Raw genomic sequence first — 25,266 nt, 5'->3', positions numbered from 1 at the left:
CCTTACTCCTAGTCCAAACAGGGCGGCCAGAAATTAAAAGATGTATTTTATTCAAACGGAACCTTGTTAACAGGTACCTGTGATTAGCATTATTCACAACTTTGAGGTACAGTTCCGGTTCAGGGTCGGGTGAGGCAATCAGCTGGTGGGACCTGACAGAGGATTTGAGCAGCTCCCTGCCCTCTCTATCCATTCCTCTATTTAGCAAGAAGGTATTTTTGACCCATTTCATGTCCCCTTTCACCAAGCTTGTAGGTTTATCAAACAATTCTGGTCGTCCCAGTTTTACACACATTTGTTGCACGTACTTCAACCAGGTGATTTTATCCCAGTGGTCCAGGCTTAAGCAATCTTTTAAGATTTCGTGGTTTACATCAAGCTCTGGGTTTAACCAAACTGCCAACCATTTTAATAAGGGGGCCAGGGCAATTTTGTCTTCCAAATAGCCTACACCACACTCCTGGTGGACTATGTAGTTTGCGGTAGAATTAGGCAAGGAAAGAAGAGTTTTTAAAAAATTGTCCTCTGAGACCTGGAGCGATGAGACCTGTTTAAAGCCCCACAAGTCGGCCCCATACGTGGCAATTGCAGTACATTTGGAGGCGTATACTTTTAGTACTGCCTCAATGGGTTTCACTCCTAGTTTACGGGAGAATCTTAGTACTGCTGAGATTGAACGTGCCAGGGAAGTTTTTTTCTCCACCAGTTGGGGGTTCCACGTGGAGCCCTCATCGAAGACCACCCCCAAATAGGGAAATCTAGAAACTCGTGACAGCTTATGTTTATTGCAAAATAATGACATCACATTTATCCTTGACTTGGCTTTGTGACCTACTACCATGACGTGGGACTTCCCAAAATTAACACTCGGGTCAAGTTTATCCATAAAAGCATAAAAGGAGTTCAGCAGGCGTTGGAGTCCTAGTGAGGTTCTAGCTAGGAGGGCAGCGTCATCCGCATACAGTAAGGCAGGCAGTAAATATTTCCCAGCCTTCGGGATATCCTTACTAGCTCCACTCAAAGCTTTGCCAAGGTCGTTGATATATAGTGTAAAGAGCAGGGGAGCAAGAATGCACCCCTGTCTCACACCATTAGTAATGCTAATTTTCTCCGTGCAGTTCCCCTTTCTATCGTAGCGGACCGTTGCTGTAAGATCCCTATGGAGATCTGCTAGGAAATAAACTATGTTGGGGTCTGTTCCGATATTAAGGAGCTGGCCCCACAGTTTGGATCTGTTTACCCGGTCAAACGCCGAGGACAGATCCATGAAAGCGATAAACAATGAACCCGGCTTAGCTAAGGTGTACTTCCCAATAATCAACTGTAGATTTAGGCTTTGGTCAATTGTACTACGTCCCTTACGGAAACCGTACTGTAAAGGTGAAAGTGTATTGGTTTCCTCTAGCCAGGTGGTCAATTTGCCTAAAACCACCCTCCCCAAAACCTTGACTGCAGAGTCAATAAGGGATATAGGTCGGTAGTTACCAGGGTCCCCCCTGTCCCCTTTTTTATAAATTGGCACAATTACCGACTGTGACCATGACTCAGGAATGCCCGTCTTAGAAACTCTGTTAAAAACATTAGTTAAAACTTTGGACCAAAATAAAGTCTCAGCTTTGAAAAGGTCGGAGGGGACGCCATCGGGCCCGGGGGCTTTGTTACTGGTCATCAGACCGATAGCCACTGCCACCTCCTCCTCATTCACAGATAAGATGTATGGTGATTGAGGGAATGCGGTCGGGCATTCTACCACCTGGGTCTCGTCTTCATAAACCGAACTAAAGTGCATGTGCCATCGTTCTTCCTGGATACCACAATCCAATTCATTGTTGTTGGAGTCCGAGAAATAAGGTTGATTTACCACTGCCCAGAACTTGGCGCTGTTTTTTAATACATCTGTAGAGGTTAGATCAGCCCAAGCATCCTCCCTAATCTCACGCCGCCTTTTTTCAATTGTGGTCTTATAGTCTCTCCTAAGGGCAGCTACTAGCCGTCTATCAACTGTTTCTGACTTAAGGGCAGCCTTGAGTTTATGGTTTGCCGCTGAACATTTTTTGTCGAACCAGCCGTCATTCCCTTGTGTTCTGCCTTTACCATGAGTAGTTAATTTGGAGAGAATATCAATGCAGACCTTTTTATACGCCTCCATTACTTCACCATCCCCAGCCCGATCATCCATACACAACATCAGGTCATCCCTACTACTCTCACACAAGTTACAAAAAAACTCATCTGGGATTACTTTACACCATTTGATTCTGCGTGCTTGATCCGTTAAGCGCAGATCATGCTTGTCTGTCAGGTTTTTGCAGCTATCCTTAATGAAAAATATGTTCTTTACTTTTAAAACCACAAGATTGTGATCACTAAAATGGGACCTTAAGATTGAGTAGCTACTACTTTGGGCTCCATTGGTGCTGTAGAGGAAGATATAATCGATCACAGAGCCACTGCCATGGCCCGTGAAAGTGGGGATATCCCCATCGTCCGCCTTTGGTAAGATAAGCCCATGTTCAGCCAACATTATTTCCAAAAAGGTGCCCTGCTCTGAGTGTTCAAAGTGGGTATTTTCTTCGTCCGGGGTACCAAATAACACATTGGGGGGGCAGTTTTCCTTACATCTATGAATATTGAAATCTCCCATCAACAAAATGGTACAGTCGTGCTCTGCCGACTCTTTAAAGTCGGCCAGAAAAGTACTTAACATCATCAAATTACTTACTGAACTGTCCCTGTCGAATGAGTTATAAAAATTTATGACCAAGACGTTATGATGATTCCTATAGGAGATTAAGACAGCAACACAGTAAGGACAACCAGTGGCTACTTGCGTATATGTCCCAGGGATTTTGGCAGAAATCAGAGTGACCAAACCCCCTCTGGCACGCCCCCTCGAGGATCCAACTGCTGGAATTGAGAAGGTAGTAAACCCATCCAGAGTCAGTAGATTTTCAGTGTCCCAGGTCTCCTGCAGGGCTATTAGATCCATGGAACCTATTAGGTCCCGCCAAATTGGGTTATCCACTTTGTTTTTAAGTCCCGCAATGTTCCAAGTTGCCATTGAGAAGTCCTCGCCCCCCCGGGGCCCAGCCATTTTTACATTAAGAGGCTCTCCTCCTTCCCCACCCTCACAGTTAGTGGTAATTGGACAGGACATCTGCCCGCCCAAAATGCTCTTATCCGTTTGCATAGAGAATGAGGTGTTATTCTCAGTCTTTTCTGTACAGGGGGAGACCTGTATTTGTCAATCATTCCCGTCTAAGGTTGACAAGTAATCATATCGGTTAGAAGTGGGAAAATTGAAAAAATTGTCATATCCCTGAGCAAACTGTTGATAGTTGAGTGGGTGGCTATTATGGGGCTCTGCCGCAAAACCCCCATAGGGCGGTCTTCCTCTTCTTGGCCTAACCTGGTTCCAGCCCGCATTAACACCTTCAACCCAGCCTGCGGGGTGTGCCTCCCAAGGGGGGTCTTGCCTATGAATTATTTTTGACTCCTGTGGGCCCCTTAACCAACTCCATCTATTATCTGTTTGGTTACCCGGTAGATAGAAATAAGAGAGGGGCCTGGCGGTAACAGTACTAGCTTGGTATCTAGGGGACCCTCTACAAATTAAATCTACCACCTGTGTGTTCTCAGAGGTGACCACCACACAGTCCCCTTGCAGACTTTTCCTGTTTCCTCCCACCCAAGGGGCTCTTTCCACCATTAAAATGTTACTTGGCATATTAGGCGGTAAGGGATAATTTTTAGAGAGCCAATGGCACACTTTATTTTTTAAGGCCTGGTGGGATTCAGTTTCTAGGGATGAAATGTCATTGACCCCAGTGAGAATCACTACATAGGGGCAGGCATCTGGGGGAAGGTGGATGTTTCTACGGACCACGACCTTAGGTCCGGTTGTCGATGTCGGGTTTGGGGTCGGTGGAATGAGGTCATTTGATTTAACCTGGGGGGGTGGCTTGGGTTTAGTTGGATTCTCAGGTTGTTTTATCACTGTGGTCTTAGATTTAGTGGCTTCCTCAGCAGGGGTGTTACTTGTACTGTTAGGAGCGTTACTATTAACCACAGTAGCTTTTTTGCCAGCCATAGAAGACTTGGCGGCTGTATTAGTAGTGTGGGATGTTTTGGGGTTCATGGTGAGGCTAGGGGCACTAATACCTTTATGGATGTTAGTCAAGATAGATTCTATGCGACGCAATCTAACCTCCATGGGTTCAAGTAGAGATTTTAATATGTTCAAGATGTTATTGTTATCAAACATACTTGACCCGCACCCCTCCTGACTGTGTTGAACTGAGCTAGTGATTTCTCCACTTAATTCCATAATTTCCTCCAGACTTTTATCTATGATGGTATCGTCTGGAAGACTTAGAGGCAAGCCGTTGTTTGTTAAGTGTGTCCCCCCGGTATCATTTGTACAGACTGCCCCATTTGTATTTGATGGAACTGAGATGAAATTATTACGCTTATTGGCCGTTTGTGCTTTCTTCCCTTTAGTAGTGGTAGATTTTTTTACCTTTTGCTTGGGAATTGCTCCTTCTTTTAGACCCTTTTGGTGTATATCACTGGCCCCGGTGGGATTAGCTGACTCTATCCTGTCTGGGTCGCTTACTATTATGAGATCAAGGTTGGGGGTGGCCTCCAGATCCTGCTGCGAGTTTAAGGCATCAAAATCCCCAGTGTCCCCAGGATTGTGTACCAAAGCAAGGGAAATAGGGCGACTCTCGGGGTTAGGCGTGCAGGCCTGGGCAATTGGGCCTAGAGATGATCTCTTGGCCATAGCCAGATCTTGCGACACCCTCCTATCCATTAATATTATACCCTCATCAATCAGTGCATGCGTACGAACAATGAAATCATCTAGGGTACCAGTTAATTTTTTTGCTTCTGCGACTGCCATGCTCCGGGTTTCACGACAGTTCATGGTACACCCCACCACCGATTTTTAAACAGCCTTAATGCACAGGGTAGAGGGTAATAAAGATCCTAAACATATAACAGTCAACTAATACATTGATTAACAGCCCACAGACGCTAATCAAGGGTTTTTGACAACTTACAGTTCATGTGTCCATTTGTCCCTTAGGCGGAATGTAAACGAACAGGGGTGGTGGCCCAGGCCAGGCTCCTCAGGCCTCTGAGGGTCTCAGAGGGTCCGCCCTTAGTCCGGGCTTTGTCCCGGGTGTTGTCCCGCACACGCGTCCCGCTAACGCGTAATTAGACCCGGGCTTATGCTGACTGGAAATAGAGGGGGCGGAGACACGGGAAGAGGCGGCAGGTGTGCTCGATGTCACACGCACAGCCTGCTGGGCCTCGCAGTCCCGTCCTCCTGCGCAGCACCTCTCCCACGAAGATGAAGACAATGCCCAGCGGGGCTCCAGGGGCTCCAGGCGCTGATTACAAATGCCCAACGGGGCTCCTTGCAGCAAACAGGCAAAAGGCAAACGGGTCCAAGTTTCCTCTGCGAGCGGCTCCCGCGGAGCGGGGGCCGCGAGGAGTTTTAAGTGGTCAGCAGGGGGCGGAGGCACGGGAAGAGGCGGCAGGTGTGCTCGATGTCACACGCACAGCCTGCTGGGCCTCGCAGTCCCGTCCTCCTGCGCAGCACCTCTCCCACGAAGATGAAGACAATGCCCAGCGGGGCTCCAGGGGCTCCAGGCGCTGATTACAAATGCCCAACGGGGCTCCTTGCAGCAAACAGGCAAAAGGCAAACGGGTCCAAGTTTCCTCTGCGAGCGGCTCCCGCGGAGCGGGGGCCGCGAGGAGTTTTAAGTGGTCAGCAGGGGGCGGAGGCACGGGAAGAGGCGGCAGGTGTGCTCGATGTCACACGCACAGCCTGCTGGGCCTCGCAGTCCCGTCCTCCTGCGCAGCACCTCTCCCACGAAGATGAAGACAATGCCCAGCGGGGCTCCAGGCGCTGATTACAAATGCCCAACGGGGCTCCTTGCAGAAAACAGGCAAAAGGCAAACGGGTCCAAGTTTCCTCTGCGAGCGGCTCCCGCGGAGCGGGGGCCGCGAGGAGTTTTAAGTGGTCAGCAGGGGGCGGAGGCACGGGAAGAGGCGGCAGGTGTGCTCGATGTCACACGCACAGCCTGCTGGGCCTCGCAGTCCCGTCCTCCTGCGCAGCACCTCTCCCACGAAGATGAAGACAATGCCCAGCGGGGCTCCAGGGGCTCCAGGCGCTGATTACAAATGCCCAACGGGGCTCCTTGCAGCAAACAGGCAAAAGGCAAACGGGTCCAAGTTTCCTCTGCGAGCGACTCAATATTGGAGCATGAGAACAAAATGATGAGTTTGAATACTTTTAAAAGAGAGAAAAGTAAAACGAAAATTTACCTTAATGATTAACTCTACATTTTACTTTTCTCCCATTTCAGTGCCGCATTTACAAACAGCAGGCCTTTTGCTCCTAGTGGCTAGCAGACACTGTGCCATATTTATAAAATGGGAGAAATTGAAAGCGAAGAAATCCTTTTCTATGAAACATTAAGTATTAATGTTATTCTCCTTTTTCAATATAGCCAAATAGTCTAAATATTTTATGAAGCACGTGTATTCTCTTGAAATTCCTCCCATTTAAACAAATGTATTTTTCTGTTAAAAATATGGCACCATGCCTACGGGCCTCTGGGAAACACAACCAGATGATGGACGGAGTGCCGAAACCTTTCAACCACTCACCCCTAGTCAAGAGATCTGGGTTAAATCCATCGTTCTTTTGCTCACAATTCCACCCAGGTTTGAACTCCGCCATATGAAATTCACTCTTGACCATGCTCCTCATAGGAACAGTCCAAACCAAACTGCCAGGCCAGGTACTTCCTGGAACATAAACAAGCATCCTGGGACCGGTGTTGTGGTTTCAACCCTCATCAGCCAGGCTACCTTGAGTCCAGTGGCATAGCAAGCAAGGGACCCACGTCTGGGCCTACCCTGGCCCACTTAGGGCAAACATAGCAAACACAACAAAATGATCGACAGATTTCTGGTGGCATGGTGAGACAAAAAAATAATAATAGATTTATCCAAAGATCTTTGTATTGGGGGTGAATGTTTGACATTGTTCAGCATTCCGTTCATCAGTTTTTCTTTTTGCATTTGTCACCCTGAGTGGGACGGGTATGCCCAGACGTGGGTCTCGTGTTCACCATGCCACTGGAGTCAAACTAGCCTGGCTGATGAAGGATGATACCCTGAAACCGGTCCCAGGGTGCTTGTTTTCGGACCAGGGAGGGTCTGGCATGGCAGTGTGGGCAGGACTGCTCCCATGGGGAGCAGGGTCAAGGCTGATATGCATATGGCTTGGTCTAAACTGGAATGGCAGGGTGAGCAATAAAACAATGGATTTAGGCACAGATCTCTGTACTAGCGGTGAATGTTTGACATTCTTCAGCATTCCTATCAATTGTTCTTCTTACAGGTCACTGGGGGCAAGATGCTTTGTGTTTGTAAATGTGACACTTGAAAATGGAACAAAATTTAAATAAGCTTTATGGAATCCATATGAACAAATTTAACTCTACAGTTTTTATCGATACAGTGGCATATTTATAAGTGAAAAATACAGCCATTAGTTTAAGTTGGAGAAAGCTAAAGTAGTGAAAAATTTTCCAGATTCTGAACATTTTTGCAGAACATTTTTCTGCAGGGCCGAAACCATGGGGGGAGGGGTGGAGGCAGCGGGGCCCGGCACCCCTACATTAGTGCCTGGCCCACCTAAGTCTGAGGCAAGAATGTTGTTGAATAATCCTTTATGGGAATTGAGTAGGTATACGTTTGCTGTTTAAATTTCATCTCTCCAAGGAGGCCATCCTGCATGCGGTTTTTTTTGCACAACATTTTGCCGTGACTGCCAAACACTATGGCACCGCGCCTTCCGTCAGGCAACGAGGCTAGGGGCGTATCGCCCATAGTGGACGGACCGCCACTGGTATCGAGGTAGCTCTATTCAGCTGGGCTCGGGGTTCCAATCAGCTCACAGTTCGTGCCGCCCTCAAAAGTGCACAGAGAGAGGGGGCAGAAGCCCAGTGTATCGGAGGAGCGCTGTGCTGGCGTTAGCTGGTTTCCTTATTATCTTATTTTCCCTGACCCTGGCAGCAGTCATTTATGTAAGTCGGAGTAAAGGTGGGTCTCAGCCTCTCCTAGTATCGATCTCTGGACAGCCTAGAAGAAAGACAAATTAATGCACACAGAAAGGTTTGAGAATATGAGTCCCTGACATGTGAGGGAAAATGCAATTTTAAGATCAATCCTAAACTAGCATGGTCGTCCAGTGCAACAAATGGTCTGTGAGGGGAATGAGGCGCTGGCTTCAGCGTGAAAGAAATGTTTTGGAGAGTGAGCTGTGGGTGCTATCAGTGGCAGGGAAAAAATATGAAAAATAGAAAAAACATATTTTGGAAGCCCTTTGTATCTATCGGTCTAAAAAAGTCACTGTGAGAAATAAGAAATGCGTCCTATGAATCGATGTCTAACAAATGCCGTGGAACCGGTCACAACAACACAAACACCAGTCTCAATGAAGAGGCTTAGGAGGAGTGTCTGCTGCTGTAATCTGTGAGAAACATACAGGTCATAATTTCCAATAACGTGTTTGGTGGGTTTATGCACACACTGCACAAATTGGAATATCAAGTTCTCTTATTTACATTATGTATTTTATACAGTGTAAAGCCATCTCGAAGGAGAGGTAAAGCACTACAGAAAATATTTTTAGTGTCGTCATTTTTATTTGAATTTAGAATAGAAGACACTATATAACATCCACTACAGTGTGCCCAGATTTAGATCTCGTAAAAAATAGATAGATAGATAGATAGATAGATAGATAGATAGATAGATAGATAGATTGATAGATAGATAGGATAGCCTGGCACAACAGTTCTGTTTTGAACAAAGCCAGCTCTAAAGCAAGCGAGTAATGACACAGTGCTCCACTGGTGACCCAATTACCAAAACTGCCCACTAAGAAATGCTGAAACAGGAACAAACTGCGAGAAAAAGGGGAAGAGAGAACAGAAAACCTAAGGAATGAGGGAATAGGCGGAAAAGACGGAATAAAAGGCTGGGGCATGCAGGCAGTGTAAAAGCACGGAGAAACCACATCAATATATTACCCATTTACTATTGCTATCAACCTACATCGCTCCCCCAAATAGCCAATTATGCCTAGAAGGGGGATCAAATGGTATTGTCTAGCTCGATAGTAGAACCTCTACTGCAGAGTAGACGTCCGAGTTCAACACTCCAGAGCTTTTCATGAGGCTCTCTGTCCTCGTTCATGACCTTCAGCCTTCCCAATAACATTAAGAAGCATGCGATAGCCAAGCAAGCAGTTTTAGTACCACAGTCTGGAGCGCCTTCATATTGGCCTCCAGCGCCATGATGATACACTGGAACAAGGGGATACTCCTACCTTCCACTTGCAAACCATTAATCAGAAGCACCATCTTTTTAATAATATGGTAATGAACGCCCTGGACAAAATAACAGTACAGGCACCATTTTCTTTGGGAAGCTGCCTCACCAAGAGGGGAGACGGTACACTTTCTTGATCAGAGTCCCCAGGGTGGGAAAGGTACTCAGAAAACAAAGCTTACATATTTTCTATCACAGACCCACCAGCAGGATATCCCAAAACTCTAATGTTGGATTGGTGTCTGATTTTCCAGTGCCTCAATCCTCTCTTCTACCACCAACATCGCCCCCATCACCCACTTCAAACTTTGCCTACACCCCATGTCTTCCTCTAGCCTGTCCTTCCTCCCCTCTTTGCTGTGTTTTCGTTCTCATATGCTTCGTCGTGGTAGCCATGCCATTCACTTGATCCTCAACATATTCGAGTGGTACCTAAGCAGCACGTTGTCCAGCTTTTTTTAAGATAATGTCTGACAGCTGGCTCACTGCTATCATCACCTCCCATCCCGGTCTTCCTCCAAGAGAGAGGATGGGTAAGGGATCTTTTCTCCATTGGATTTGGTCAATATGATTTCACTGTAGATTGTGTATACTGTTGTCAAAAGGGTATTGGTAACTTCCTTGTTTTCTCTCACCTTCAACCCATTAAGCTGTAGAGGTCTGTACTGATCCCAGTTAAAGCTGAATCCACCAGACATTTCTGGAACTGACCCCTCCTCCATTGGCAGCTGACAGAGCATCTCCACCTGAGACTGCCCCAGCAAGGTCTACTTCTCCCAGGTTCAAGTTAGCCATCCTCGCCAGCTTCAAGACAGTGAACTTCCAAACGCTGCAGATTTTGTAGCCTAAAGCCAATCGCTTCATGTGGCAACAGTTATCGCCGTAAGAGACCTTGCGGCCAAGCAATGGGACTGACGGAAGGAGCTCATATAGCAACTTAGCAGACTGCCGGGTTCAGCCCCCCTCCAGAGAGCATTTTTATGTCAGTAGGAGCCTCTCAAACCTCACCTGCCCTCCCCCCCCCCCCACCACCACTACCATGGCAAATATATTTTGATACCAGATTGTAATTAGCTTTATACAGGCACCCAAGCATATTGGCAGACAGGACACTGCGCTGTTGGCAAGTGCATGGATGAAAGCTTGTTGAATTGCAGTGTCGCTCCTGTGGAGAGTGCTCTAGTCTTGTGTGTGATTGACCAAATTAGTGTTCGGAATCATCTGACCTAACTGCATAGAGGAGACAGACGCCCGGGGGACAGTACACATGTGATTTACATTCATTTATAGCACTAGCGGTTTGAAAGTATCTTGGTTGGGTGTAGCCTTGGTCGGAAGTGTTTTGGTGCTCTGTGTGATGAGTCCTTGAAAGCCTCCCTTGTGTTGCTGTTCGTATGCATGAAGTGGAACAAACTAGTGTCAAGCATAGAGGCATGTGGACTTTCCTAGCATCCTAGTCAGAGCAAGGGTTACAGTCCCTTGTTGGGTTTCAGCAGCAGAAGAGAACCCCATAGGAATGCAATGGATTACACTGCAGCCATAGTAAATGCCTTTTCAAGTCTACCCAAAAGCAAGACGGGGAAAACCTTTACTTGTAAATGGACAATGAGGGATGACAAAATCTGTCCAGGGTGCAGTAATCATGATGAGGAGGAAATTCACGTTTTGTTTTTTTGCCCAGCCTACAATAGACCAAGGAAATATTGGCTAGTGCCATTATGCAGGAACTTTGGCATAAGGAATTATTTACACTCATACAGAATACTGAAAACAAGCACCCTGCCCCACATAGTCTTTGCAGTTGACAAGTTTATAATGGCTATAAGGAGAAAATTAGCAAAAAGATTGAACACTGATATGAACTGTAATGTTAACTCCTACCCATTTTCAGACTCCCCAAGGAAATGAATTTGTATGAAATGTACTTTGGCATGTTTTTATTGTATGTGGAGGTCTTTTAAATGTCGAATGTTTTTATTGTATCTGTTATGGTCTGAAAGGCCGAAATAAAGAATTTTTGGATTGGATTGGAAAAGTTAATGGCATGCACTGGATACAGGTAATAAAAGGAAATGGCCTGAAATGCCCGCTCGGGTGTCAAAGGAGTAAACGGAGTAATGCAGCTGTTTACAGGCAGTCATGGTAAGTGCTATTTCAGGTCTACCCATAAGCAATATGGGGCAACCCCAGTGCTTTAAATGGGCCGGTACTCACCGGTACTGAGTACCGGCACTTCTCATTTTTACCGAGCTGAGTACCGGCACTTCTCCACAGCCAAGGAGAGTACCGGTACTCAAGGTCGAATTGATAAAGGTGGGCACCGGCCGATGCCGAGGGCCAGCTGTGTTCCTGTTTGTTTTAGCAGTATGTTTGCCGTTTGTCTGTGTCATTCAGCTGTGACAAGCTGCACGATGGGGCCTGAGTGGCCTGCTGGAGGCCTGCTGCTGCGGCAAGAGAGCCTCTGCTCCCTCCCCACCCAGATGGAAGCTGTCATTGTCCTCAACAGACCCCTGCCGAGCCTTCATGCTGGGACATTTTCTACCTGGGGCCCAGCACAGTGATGTGTGCAGACTGAATGAGTGTGTGTGTGGTGTGTGTGTGCAGGGGGGAGGGGCTGCTCAGGTGTGGCCTCTTAGGAACCCAGGTAACAAGGGTCATTTTCACCCCTTGGCCTCTCACTGGGGTTTGGCTATCTTTCCCCTGACTCGCTTGCCCCTGGGAATCCACCCCACCCGCCCGCCTGCTGTGACATTGAGTGTTTAATGGGCGGGGATGAGATGGTGGGGATTATCTACGCAGACACCCTCGTACCCAGGTGAGGTGACAAGCGATCTACTGACCTTCCCATCAGGGCCAGTGTTGTTCTGCCCCTGACCTCTACCCTGCTGGACTCTGCACATGCTCACGATGCAGCAGTGCTCACAGTCTGCCACTAAAAGCTTCCTGACCGTGGGGCCTTCTGCTGAGGGAATAGGACAGATAATGGGGTGAGAGACGGTGAAGAGTGAAGGGACATATATAGAAGAAGCAGAGGAGAGTTTAAAGGGGAAAAAGATAGACAGAAGGGGTAATCGCAGATAGAGATTGGGAAGTGATTGAGACCGCTATGGAAAGAGTAAGAGAGGCACAGAGAAATAGAGAGAATGATTCTAGAGAATGATAGGATACAATTAGGGTAAAGAGAGTGGGACGGAGTTAGATACAAATGGGAGAGAGGGGGAGGGATCGAGAGGTTTGAGATGTGAAGACTGGTAGAGAGGGGTTGTCTGCTTGTTTGTGTGTGAGAGAGAAATGAGAGCAGAGTGGAAGAGAATCGGGACACTCAGGAGGTATTTAAAAAGAAATGCGTGGAATAATTGTTTTGTGTGTATATGTGTGCACTCTTGAATACAAAAGGATTGCGCCAAATGCTAGTAAGTAGGAACGGTATGACATTAAAAAACTGCAACTATTATGAAACAAGGAAATATTAACATGTGGTGTTTGACATTCATTTTGTGTAATGAGTTAGCACATAGAGGGGCATATTACCAACAACTAGCGATAATTATCGCTATGTTGGTTTAGCGGCGATATTTTTATCGCCGAGCTGCAGCGATTTTTATCGCTTAGGAACCTTGCTATTATCAAGGTATATCTCCTAAGCGATAAAAATCGGCCGAAATGCATGAATATCGCTGAAAAGTCAGCGATATTCATGCATTACCGAGCTAATGCTCTTAGCCATGTTATCCACCTACCATTGGATAACATGGCTAAGAACTGCTCAGGGGCAGGTGTTACCTTTTGGAAATATTTGCGCTTAGCGCGAATATCTCCAAATGTTGGTAATAGGAGATAGCGATGTTAGCGACTGTTTCCAGTCGCTAACATCTTGGCACGCCCACTTTGCATGTCATTAGTGATAAATATCACTGACATGCAAAGAGGGGACCAAGATGGTCGCTATCTCCTACTAGCTGTCGCTAACTGGTGTTAGCGACAGCTAGGTAATAGGGAGATAAACCCCCTTGATAATATGCCCCTTAGTTTTTTTCCAGACATTTCTCATATGTTTTGGTATGTCCTGAAACTGGTGTAAATGCCATACTCTGCACATATGAAAAGTTTGAGACCACTATCAAGGGCAAAATTAATACTCAACAGAAGTGTTTGTGTATCAACATGTCTCGCTCCGCCTCTAACCCTGCCCACTGCCACGCCCCTAGCTCAATTTAATAAGTACCTGCACTTATGTTTTTCCATTTAAAGCACTGGGCAACCCTGGCAAGCACAAGGGACAGGCAGCACCTCAATGTAACTGAAGAGTCCATCCAGGATAACGGTGTTGGTAATTTGCTGTGCAGTGTAAGGAATATATTTACTAAGTTAGACAAGATGGAGGAGTAAGGGGAGGGAGAACAATTGGTCAGGGGCCTGGCCCTAGTCCCTGTCATAACATAAGAGGACCAAACAGGTATGATGCCTGAGGAAGATTCAATTACCTTCCAGTCCTTCATCTGCATGACTGGGCTGGACACTGAGAGCAGAGGTAATATAGATGGATGGAGACTATCACTTGTAAAACCAAGAAGGTAGGAGATTGTGAGGAGTAAGTGCTTGTTGCGGAGGAGGGGGGGGGGCGACTGAAAGCAAAACAATCAAGGAAGGAGAGACAGAATTTCAGACAAAAACCAACAGAGTCGGATCTTGCACAGAATCAGGTCTGACACAGTTATTCAGTTGACTGGTTGCAATGAACATTTATTTAATTACTTTCATTGAAATATCCTAGTGACTTAGTGGTTACACCTCTGTGTTACGAGAAGGCAATGGGGGGGAAAATCGGGTGGTGGTCTTAGTTGCCTCTTCTCTCTACCTGTGAACTAATAATCAAATTAATAAAAACAAGTGAAACATCTTCTCTTAGAGAAGAAAGTTTGAGAACCATGGTTTTTAATTGGGCCATTTTTTCTGCATCAACTCTTGCAGAGCCATGAGGTCTCAGTGCATGTTAACCTAACATTTATATTCCTTGCAGGATGTGAGGGAGTAACGGTTAGTTAAAAGGAACATTTGAAAGGTTTAGGGTGATGGGCTACTGATCTCAGGGGGAACCCCACACAGACATTGCCCAACATGAAGCAGAGCCCCTGACTCATCTTGTAAACTGAAAATGCATTTATTAAGGAGTGGCTGCCTCTTTCCTCATGAAGATATGCAACTGTGAGTATTCCTTATTCTGTGTGACAGAATTACAGAAAGTTGCACAAAAAGCTCCCCACAGTTTAAATTAAATGAACTGTGCCCTCCCATGTTGATTCCCCTCTTCAATCAACATGGGTCCAAAAAAACAGAAAAAATAAAAAGACCGATAACATTTACCATCTGCTACAAGCAGGTGGTACATATTTGCCAATATGGGCCCTTTTTTAGGTCGAGGGACCGTTAAGCTGCGAAGCAGCTTCCGGTCCGGAGATTTAATGTTACTTAGTAGGGCTTCAGAACCCGCCTCCCTGCCCTGTCTCTCCACCATTGGCTGGCTTCCTAAACGGAGGCCAGCCATTGGAGGAGAGAGCTATCCCTCCAAAGAAGCTCCGTCTTTTTCGGATTTGGGGGCGTGATTTTTTGCGTTCTTTAGACAGACGTCGTCCGTCACTCAGCACAGCAAAACACGCCCCCAAATCCGAAAAATGTCGTACGCTTTGTGGCCGCCATTGTTGCCCAGCCGGCGCCGAGTACGGTGGTCCCCGGAAGCTTGTTTCCTTTCCAGTAAAAGAATTGGCTTGGTAGTTTGGTCTGCCCTGTTCCCATGATGCACTGGGCCAGGGACAGACTAGCCAGGTTCTGAGCTGGGATGGTGCAGTGAGCTAAAAAACGGTGATGGATCAAGCCCTGATCTGTTGACTGGGTAGGAGTGTTCTGCTTAATTCAGATACTCTGTCATCACCACCCCCTTTTCTGAATCGTTTTGTCCACCATAAGCGGGGAAGGGTATGCTCAGATGTAAGTCCCATGATCACTGCACCATCAGGATTCAAGCAAGCCGGGCCGAAGACGGCTGTGTTCTGCTTAATTCAGATACTCTGTCCATCACCACCCCCTTTTCTGAATCGAGTACGGGGATGCAGCGCACATGCTCTGGAACAAACGGCGGATGGGGCTTCCGCCCAGTGCCTCGGAGCCGAGCTGCTGTCTTTACCGCCCACACGCGATGCAAGGAGAAGCAAATTGCTCCTGCCGCTTCCTTGCACACACGCTGTGCTGATTCAGAGGCTATCGGCTCTTGCCGCTTTTCCACCCACAAGCGGTGCAGAGTATCCGGCGCTCCCCCCGCCCACACATTGCCAAGGCTGTATCTCTAGCAGCCAGTCTGGGGACCCGTGCTGGTGCCCGCTCCCGTGCTCTCCCCGCTGCTCCCCAGCGTGCAGATGCCAGATACGATCTCGTCCCCTGCAGTTGCCGCTTTTCCACCCACAAGCGGTGCAGAGGATCCGGCGCTCCCCCCGCCCACACATTGCCAAGGCTGTATCTCTAGCAGCCAGTCTGGGGACCCGTGCTGGTGCCCGCTCCCGTGCTCTCCCCGCTGCTCCCCAGCGTGCAGATGCCAGATACGATCTCCGTCCCCTGCAGTTTCCTCGGTTGACGCCGAAAACAAGAGCCGCTTCCTCTGCTCTGGCGCAGACACGGGCAATCAGGTAAGTTTTCTTTATATTTATTTTTTAACCCCCCGCGCGAGTCTCCCCCGCGCCCCCCCCCGCGAGTATTGTGTGTGTGAAATCAAGTCCTTCAGATAGTTAATCTGGGACAAGAAGATGGGAAGTGGATAGCATTACCCTGGAAGACCTGTTCCGTTAAATCATGTGACACGGAAGACTGATGCACCGCAATGTAAGTACATGGTTATTTGTGTCAGAGAGTAATCGGGGTAATAGAAACAATCTGTTTGCATTGAACATGTATGCATGCTGAGTTTATATAGAAGCAACCTGGGGCGAGAGGGAGGAGTATGGGGTGCCTATCGTGCTTATTTTGTGTTATTGATTGCTGCAATTGGCCATTCACAATCTACTGTTGGAGATTTACGTATATTTGGATTGCAATATAACCCAGCTGGTCATTAGTTGCATTAATATGTAATTGATCGCTAATCTCGAGCTGTTTTAACTCGGACAGTTACGTGCTCATTACTTCACTGTAACCCTCAAACTTTCACCTTATGTCCGTGGTATTCATTTATAGTATTTGTCAGTCCAGCTCTGGCACGGACACGGGCAGTCAGGTACGTTTTCTCTAAATTTATTTTTTAACCCCCGCGAGAGTCCCCCTCCCCCCTCTCCCCTCTCCCCTCTCCCCTCCCCCCTCTCCCCTTTCCCCTCCCTCCTCTCCCCTCCCCCCTCTCCCCTCCCACCTCTCCCCTCCCCCCTCTCCCCTCCCACCTCTCCCCTCCCCGCGATTATTGTGTGTGTGAAATTAAGTCCTTCAGATAGTTAATCTGGGACAAGAAGATGGGAAGTGGATAGCATTACCCTGGAAGACCTGCTCCGTTAAATCATGTGACACGGAAGACTGATTATGTTTTTGTATGGACAGTGCATGTGTTTTTCTGGCATGCAGATAGTTGTGTGCTGGTCTGCAGTGCTTTATATTAGGTCTGTCGTCCTAATTGTGACAAAAAGGTAGTGGTGAATATTTTTTTCATCTAGTATACTTCAAAGAATTGTAATTTCACTACTGTGTAATTATAAATGACTATTGTCATGTGCTTTTGTTACAAAAACAAACCCAGTCTGTGTTCCTTGCACGGTTTTCCAGTTCAGGAAGAGGTAATGACACCTGCCTGTTAATTTTTGAGAGACTTCCTGACGCCTTGTGGGCTACATGTAGTGCAACTGTTTTCGGAGTCCTGTTGCAGGAATTTGTGCCATGAAGCATGCCTGTAGGTGGCACCAGCAACCTGCCTTTAAAAGTTGTGCTTCGACCTTAAAACATAAAAAAAGTGATGCCATAAATGCACAGTACAAAGCCGGCGAAATAAATGTGGTGCTTCACTTCCGAAAAAATATCTAATTTCTTTAGAGGGCTTCGTACTATTCAAAATTGCTTTTATAATGGAAGTTTTGATGCTACTTTTTAAGTTCTACTTGCGATTCCACAGAGATTGTTTCATTGCAACGGAGGCCTCAGAAGTAGTATGTGGGGATTAAGTATACTACCATCGGATGTATTTAATGCAGATGTGGTTGATTGAATAAAAAAATTCTTTGGGTCTGCTATTGCTTACGCACATTAAACGCAGCTATATCTATGTTTTAACCTTCCTATTGGTTTCTGAAAGAGAAACCGCCTAATGTACAGTTTTGATGTATTGGATTGTTTTGAATGGTTATCTGTAGTCTTCAGATCTCAAATGTATTCCGCGTTGTTTTTGCCTCTTTGCCTATAAAGCAGCCAAACAATTATCTGCCACACTTTAAACAGGTTTTTGGAATCCATGACCAATGTTGGTATGTAGATTCAGTGATTCCACGTACAACCAGGGGGTCGCCCACAGTCAGACTACTGCCAGGTTAACTGAATTGTTTACAGTGAGACCAGCATCTGATTACTGTGCTAATCAAACCACAGTCTCTATTACTTGAGTACTTTTAGGTTAGAAGGTGATGGACCGGATCGACTCCACTTTTCTTCTCTATGATACCTGCACTTTTTAATTTGTTATACATCCAGTTTAATACATGCTCCAATATATGATCTATATGAAAGAAAAGGGTGATGAAATGAAATGAATCCCATGCATTGCACTTGATAAATTTTTAGAAGTTATTTTGAAACCTATTCATGTGCTATTGCAATGTAAATGACAATGCCATTTATTTGTTTTGTAGGTGGCTCTATGTGTGGGTGGCTCTGTCTGTGTGAGGGTGGCTCTGTGTAGGGTATAGCTATTGGCATTGTAAATGACAATGCCATTTATTTAACGATTAAGCTATTGGCAATGTAAATGACAATGCCATTTATTGATGATTTAAAAAGAAAAAAAAGAAATGTGATAAGCAGTGCCAAAAGTTCTACCTTTAATGATGCCGAGACCATTGCATTGTAAATGCTTGTTTCTAGGTGGGACGTGGGACATGGGGGGGGACATGCAAGATTAGGTCCATTATTACAAGGTCCCCATTCCAGGGGGAAACGTGTAATCCTCATTATTCGAAGGGAGATGCTTGTCGAGATCTTAAATTCCATCCCAGGTATCTCTCTCCGTATAATCAGGGGAAATTAGAATGAGGCCCTATGTGGTTTCAATATTAGGAGACGTTGGGTACTTTACCTGAAGAGTGACTTGCTTCTATGCACAATAGGCAGGTCTATGTGCTGTGCTTATGCCAGAGGCTGTGCACTTTTGATGTATGTAAGGAATTCCTTCTGCTTATATGTAAGGGGCTGCCTATTGCACATGACCAGAACGCGCAGCGGACGAGCGCAGCGGGCGCGACGAATGCGCGCCGAAGGCGCGCTTAAGGCAAGCCCGTCTGCGCCCGTCCGCGCACGTACGGGCCTAGGGCCATACCCCCTGCCTGTCGGACCCACCAAGAGGGTGAGCTACTCTGGTCAAGACCTTTTGTCCCTTAGACCCACCAAAAGCCCCCAATGTAACTACCTTCATGACTCAGGTGGAAGCATCACGAGCTGTGTCATCTGCTCCCCGGCCAAATTACACCTGGCGCAAGGGCCCCGGACTCACTCCGGCCTGAAGCTAGCAGTACTAAACTGCAGGTCGCTCCCCATGCATGCCCTGCTCATCAATCATCTTCTTGAGGACCATGAACTGGACATTCTGTTCTTAACAGAAACTTGGCTGACACCGCACTCTGACTCAGATGTAGTTATAGCCTTACCCCCGGGATTCCTCATCCAATCCCAACCTCGGCCCCGTGGCAGAGGAGGTGGCTTGGCTATTCTGCACCGGGAACATCTATCATGCAGAATTAGCGATGCCTACATCAAGGACTCAGAGAGCTGCCATTTTTACATCTGTGTTTCCCCAGTTACCTCACTAACAGGCATCCTGGTTTATCGCCCCCGGGCCATTTTGGCCCATTCGCTAGTGCCCTCCTAGACTCCATATCAGCCCTAGCCCCATCTGCCTCAAACTTTACTGTGCTAGGGGACCTCAATATACATTTTGATGACCCCCTAGACACAGGGGCTGCCGACCTGATGCAAGATCTAGCAGCTTATGGTCTCCAACTAGCTAACACCGGTGCCACCCATATTAAGGGTCACCTACTAGATCCAGTCTTCTCCAATATTCAGACCATTTCGGCCAAAAGTGTATGCCCTCTTCCCTGGACAGACCACTTCCTGGTTCCGCTCGTTTTATCAGGAGATTTTAGGAAGCCTCTTAAACCTACCACCTACACCCGAGACAGGGCTTGGTCCAGACTCCCTATCAAGGACTGGGCCAATGCTCTTGAATTATCAACCCCCTACCCCTCCAGGAACCCGATCATAGCCGACATTAACTTCAGAAAATGGATCTCGGACTCTCTTGACTCCATCATTCCTATGAAAAACCGGGAAGACAAAAGCGGAAAGTTAGGGTCAGCCCCTTGGTACAATACAGATCTGAGAGTTCTCCACAAATCCTGCAAAAAAGCCGAGCGACTATGGAGGAAGGACTGGCGTTACTCCGATAAAGAGGCTTATCGGAAGAATGTTAGAACCTACAAAGCAGCTTTGAAAACTGCTAAAGCCTTACACTTTGACGAAAGAATAAAGAATGCCTCCAATTCCGCCAGAGAATCCCACCTCATAGTCAAAGAACTCCTTAAGATCCCTCAGCCCCCTTCAATGTCCAACACCTCCCCGGACAGGAGCAAAAAACTCGCCACATTCTTCAACTCTAAAATTACCACTATCCTCGACTCACTTCCGCAGTCGAGTCAGCCAACATGTCGGGACCCTGTCCCGTCTACTATCGGCCCCGAAAATACCCCTGGCCCGTCTCTGAAGGCTTTCAGAGCAGTCACGCTGGATGACGTCGAAACGACTCTGGCCAAAATGAAAAGTGGGTCCCCCCTCGATCCCGCTCCTATAAGATTCCTCAAACAAGTTGCCCCGGTAATTGCTCCTCTTATCACAGATCTGATCAATACCTCACTGGCCCAAGGTACAGTTCCCCCTAGCTGGAAGGGAGCGGTAGTTAAAGCCCTGTTAAAGAAACCCCAACTAGATCCATCAAACCTAGCGAATTATAGACCAATCTCGCTGCTTCCCGGCATTAGCAAAATTGCAGAGAAACTGGTCAATGCGCAGCTATCCCAGTTCCTAGAATCTAACCATCTGCTCCGCCAGTCCCAAACGGGGTTCCGCCCAGGCCAGGGCACGGACACCGCCCTCCTCGCTGTCATAGAGGAAGCAAGGTGCATTTTGGATTCGGGAGGATCAGTGGCAGTGATCCTCCTGGACCTCAGTGCTGCCTTTGACACGGTGGATCACCGTGTCTTGCTCCATCGGCTGGCTGAGGCGGGACTCGGGGGCACAGCGCTGGCCTGGCTGGAGTCTTTTCTTTCGGGCCGCTCCTTTCAGGTCTGGGATGGCTGTTCACGATCTGACCCTCTTCCTCTGGTAAACGGGGTTCCTCAGGGCTCCTCCTTGAGCCCTACCCTTTTTAACGCCTATATGGCTCCATTGGAAGAGGTAGTTGCCCCTTTTGATTTCAAGATCGTTAGCTACGCGGACGACACGCAACTGGTCGTCTCTTTATCTCACCTAGACCAACATCCAGACAGCCTTCTGCACTGCCTCCAGAAGATCCATCACTGGATGTGCGAATCCTCGCTCAAGCTAAATGGGTCCAAGACAGAGGTCATGCTGATGGGAAAAAAATGGACATCCATTCCACCATCTGTCTGGCCCGACTCCCTGGGCGAGGTTCCCACCCCAAAGAAGGAACTTAAGAGCCTAGGGGTCTGGCTTGAACCAGACCTCACCTTGAAAACACAGGCCACTAAAACCGCCGGCACCTGTTTTGGACTTATGCGGTCGGTCCGCAAGATTCTCCCCCTCCTTCCCCCCCTTTCCAGGAAGCTACTGATCCAAGGACTGGTTTTGGCCCGCCTGGACTATAGTAACGCTCTCTACCTGGGAGCCCCGGAATCTACCCTGGGAAAGTTGCAACGAACTCAAAACGCGGCCGCTCGACTGCTGCTTGGTCTCCCCTCTAGGTCTTCTGCAAAACCTGCCCTTAAAACACTCCACTGGCTACCAGTGCGGGAGAGAATAGAGTTCAAGGCTATGTGTATCGCCCATAAGCTCATGAACGGACAAGGCCCAGCCATTCTTAAAGAAATGGTTACCCCGTACAAAGCCTTGAGATCCCTAAGGTCGGACAACGAACATCTGGCGAACGTCCCTAAGTTTAGGAGATCACGTACCGGAGGCCGTCGCTTCTCTGTTAAAGCTGCCACTCGGTGGAACCAGCTCCCCCGCAGATTGCGAATGGAACCCTCCTATTTGGCCTTCCGCAAACAACTTAAAACGCTGCTATTCCCCAATTAGTGAGTCCAACTCCACCCTCCCCCTTCTGAGCCATCCTACAGTTCACAGCGCGGGGATGCCTTCGGGTCACCAGGCGCTCTATAAATCCTTAAATAAATAAATAAAAATTAACAACCTGCCTACATACTGTGAATGTGTGGCTGTGCACCCAGTTTCTATTTGTCAGGCTGACAGAACTGCTGCTCATAATCAATCCAGTGATACTAAAGTTACCGCCTCTATTCACGGGGAGTTCAAGGGGTGGCACTGCTGGTCACTGACCAAACGGTTAGCAGATAGGTTGCCTGGCAATATTTTGGAACCTTAAAGATCACATGTTTGAGTGAGGAGGAGGAGAAAGAACAATATTTTCCTTCAACAGTGATATTTTAATATCAAGATAGTAACAAAAATATTTATTTTGAAGTTTTGATGTAGCACAGGTAGGTTCCAAGAAGCGGCAGAGGACTTTGCAAAGAACATTTGTATTCTGGCAGGAGCATCTCTAGCATGAGATTCTATGCTAGAACCGTGTCATGTTTGGGGTTTGATGACACCAGAATGTAGAAACTTGGATTTTGTGATAGGGGAGTGGGTTGAAAGTGATATTTCGAAGTATACCCTGTGCATGTGTTCTTTTCACATAGTTTTAATGACCAATTGCAGATATTTACAATGTAAAGTACATGAAGAAAAACTAATTTTCTCAGAATCGCACAAACTTTCGGTCAACCGTTGAATCCAGATTCTCCCGCTATGCTCTGACTGCACCTTTGTAAATGTGTTAATATATTACAATTAGATTTGACCAATGTACATTAAAATGCAGGATTGAACTTATTTACAAACTCCTAAGGGTGAATAATTCTATATTGAAATAAATAATAGAAAATGCATTCTGTGCATTTAAACTTGACATATTTCATACTTTTTTTCACAAACATTGCTCTCCCCTACACCCCTGGTCATGACGGAAACTGAACTTTTATGTTGCCGTCATCATTTGAATGGAATCTCTCAACAGTCCTCCCCGTGAGTATTACAGAAGTATAATCACCTATTCCTATACAAGAACTCGGTCTTATAATTCACAGACCCACCACACCGAGCAAGAAGAAAGATAATGTGAATAACAAATGTCTAGTACATATATACAGAATAAATATATATACACTGTTTTTTATATTTTATAGGATTAAAACAATATATGTTTTAATCATATCAAATATAAAAAAACAATGTATATATAATGTATATATATTACAAATGCCACATACATGAAAATAAGGAACATATACTTACTACAAGTCATCACAGAAGAGGAAGATTTTTGTAAGACAAATCAATCTGTCTTTGAACATATACACCTCTACCATACATATCACTAATCATCCTTGAATATAATCATGTAAGAACGTCCAGTATCGGTAAGTTGTGTAACAGTGACTTGTTGACACGTTTTGGTGGGATTTATTCATAAGATCCACCTTCTTTAGGAGTATGATACATATATAGATCTTCCATAGAAGAAAAACTATTTTTTGCACAACATTTAATACCCTAGAATTCAAGGGTCTATATATCTCTTCTCGGAATGACTCAGCAGTAGATGAAAGGCATCACTCCCCCAAGCAGGAAATACAAGATCTACTTCCGTGATTTGTCTTATAAGCCACACGTTAAAGGCAAAAAACTTCTGCTAGTCCGTTGATTCTGTATGATCTCCTTTATGTCGGGATCATTAAAGCAATAATATTATAGCCCAATCTCTACATAGGAGATGACTCTAGCACCAATGTGCTTCAATTCTTGTTTATAACTCCGGTGATAAACCAGTTATAATCTTCAATTGGTATCGCAGAATAGTACGACTCCCTCGTCCACTTCGAGTATGTAAATAAAGGTTTGTCTTAACTGGGGCCTGCTCCCCAGAACATATATTCCTAAACTACGGCCCTGTGGTACACTATAACTTTGTTTGACCTCAGCCAGGTCACACAGAGACAACATATTCTCAGAGACGGGGGCACTGAACCCAAGACAGTCGCAGATACAGCCTGTTGTCTTTGGCCCCACGCCTACAATCATGAGGCACAACACAGACCCACCCAGTCTGACAAGTGAATTCTACGCTCAGATTCATCGTGCTCTAGAGAGCACATTATAGCACCAGGCCCGCGAGTCCAGGCAGAATCCCAGCAGTTTCTCACACAGGCCTTGTGTTCTTGGGCACGGCCATGCAGTAAAAGAGCTGAGGTCCCAGCGATTCCCCCACACATGGCTTGTACTCTTAGTCGCCGTCAGAATTTATGGTAAAAGAGCTGCGATCCCAGCAGTGCCTCACAAATACCTTGTACTCCTGGGCACAGTCAGCCAATCAGTACAGTTTGTAGAACAACTGCTGCGATCCCAGCAGTGCCTCGCACATACCTTGTACTCTTGGGCAGCCTCCTCTACAGGAACGACGGTGTGAGCTCGGTGGTCCCTGGACCGGTCACACACCACACAGATGGGCTCCTGGTCATCCTCACAGAAGAGCTGCAGCCGCTGCTGGTGTTTCTCGCACACGTTCTCCTGGGGCTTCATGGAAGGGAGGTGAATTTTTAGCATTTCCACGAGGTTTCCCAGCTGACGGATAGGCTGAAGTTTTTTCTCTTGGGATATTTCCCTGCACTCGGGACAGGCGAGGTTTGTATCGGAGCCCTGCCAGCACCGTGAGATGCAGGCCTGGCAGAAGATGTGTCCACAGCCTATGATCATCACCGGGGTCTTGAAATATTCCAAACAAATCGAACAAGCGACTTCGTCCTCGAGGTTCTGAGACTGAGCTGCCGCCGCCATGATGCAGGAAATAGACTAGTTTCGTTTCTGCTGTTTGTGTCCCGGGAGTATCCCAGCTTCCTGTCACTCCCACCTTGCAGGCGGCCTGTCACTCTATCCCTTGCTTGCATTAAACTCCGCAACATCTGCCTGGGAGCAACCGGAAGTCGAACTGCAACACAATGTAACTGAACGTGAGAGCACGTGAGCAACGTGTACTGAGTACCGGGGGTGTGAAGTTCACTCAGCGCGTATGTTTTCCCTGTGCATTCTGGAACTTGCAGTACAGCGCATAAAATGAGAATAAAAAAGCTCGCGTACTCATGAAAATGAGCTAAAATTCTGGGCAGTGGGTGGGGCAAAGGGCAAGACATGAAAATACTTAATGTCTTCCATACCAGCTGCAGCACTACCAAAACACAAGAAATAGTGTCTATAAACAAAACATATTGATTTATTACACAAAATGAAAGTCAAACGCAATGATATGTTAACATTTCCTTGTTG

The 25,266-nt window shown here is 46.8% G+C and overlaps 1 protein-coding gene across 1 annotated transcript in view; it reads right to left on the bottom strand.

Moving 5' to 3' along the window:
• The window catches only part of LOC147663380 (E3 ubiquitin-protein ligase TRIM39-like), a 128,734-nt gene extending 103,827 nt beyond the window's left edge, over nucleotides 1-24,907 (bottom strand). Inside the window, exon 1 of the mRNA XM_086950481.1 lies at nucleotides 24,370-24,907. Coding sequence (XP_086806607.1) covers nucleotides 24,370-24,780 — 411 coding nt within the window. The 5' untranslated portion in view covers nucleotides 24,781-24,907. The remainder of the gene's footprint in view (nucleotides 1-24,369) is intronic.
• Nucleotides 24,908-25,266: the final 359 nt, after the last annotated feature.

Source organism: Lissotriton vulgaris, unplaced genomic scaffold (assembly GCF_964263255.1).
Source record: "Lissotriton vulgaris unplaced genomic scaffold, aLisVul1.2 SCAFFOLD_3103, whole genome shotgun sequence".
NCBI classification, from domain to species: domain Eukaryota; kingdom Metazoa; phylum Chordata; class Amphibia; order Caudata; family Salamandridae; genus Lissotriton; species Lissotriton vulgaris.
This window is presented reverse-complemented; position numbering and strand designations above follow the sequence as displayed.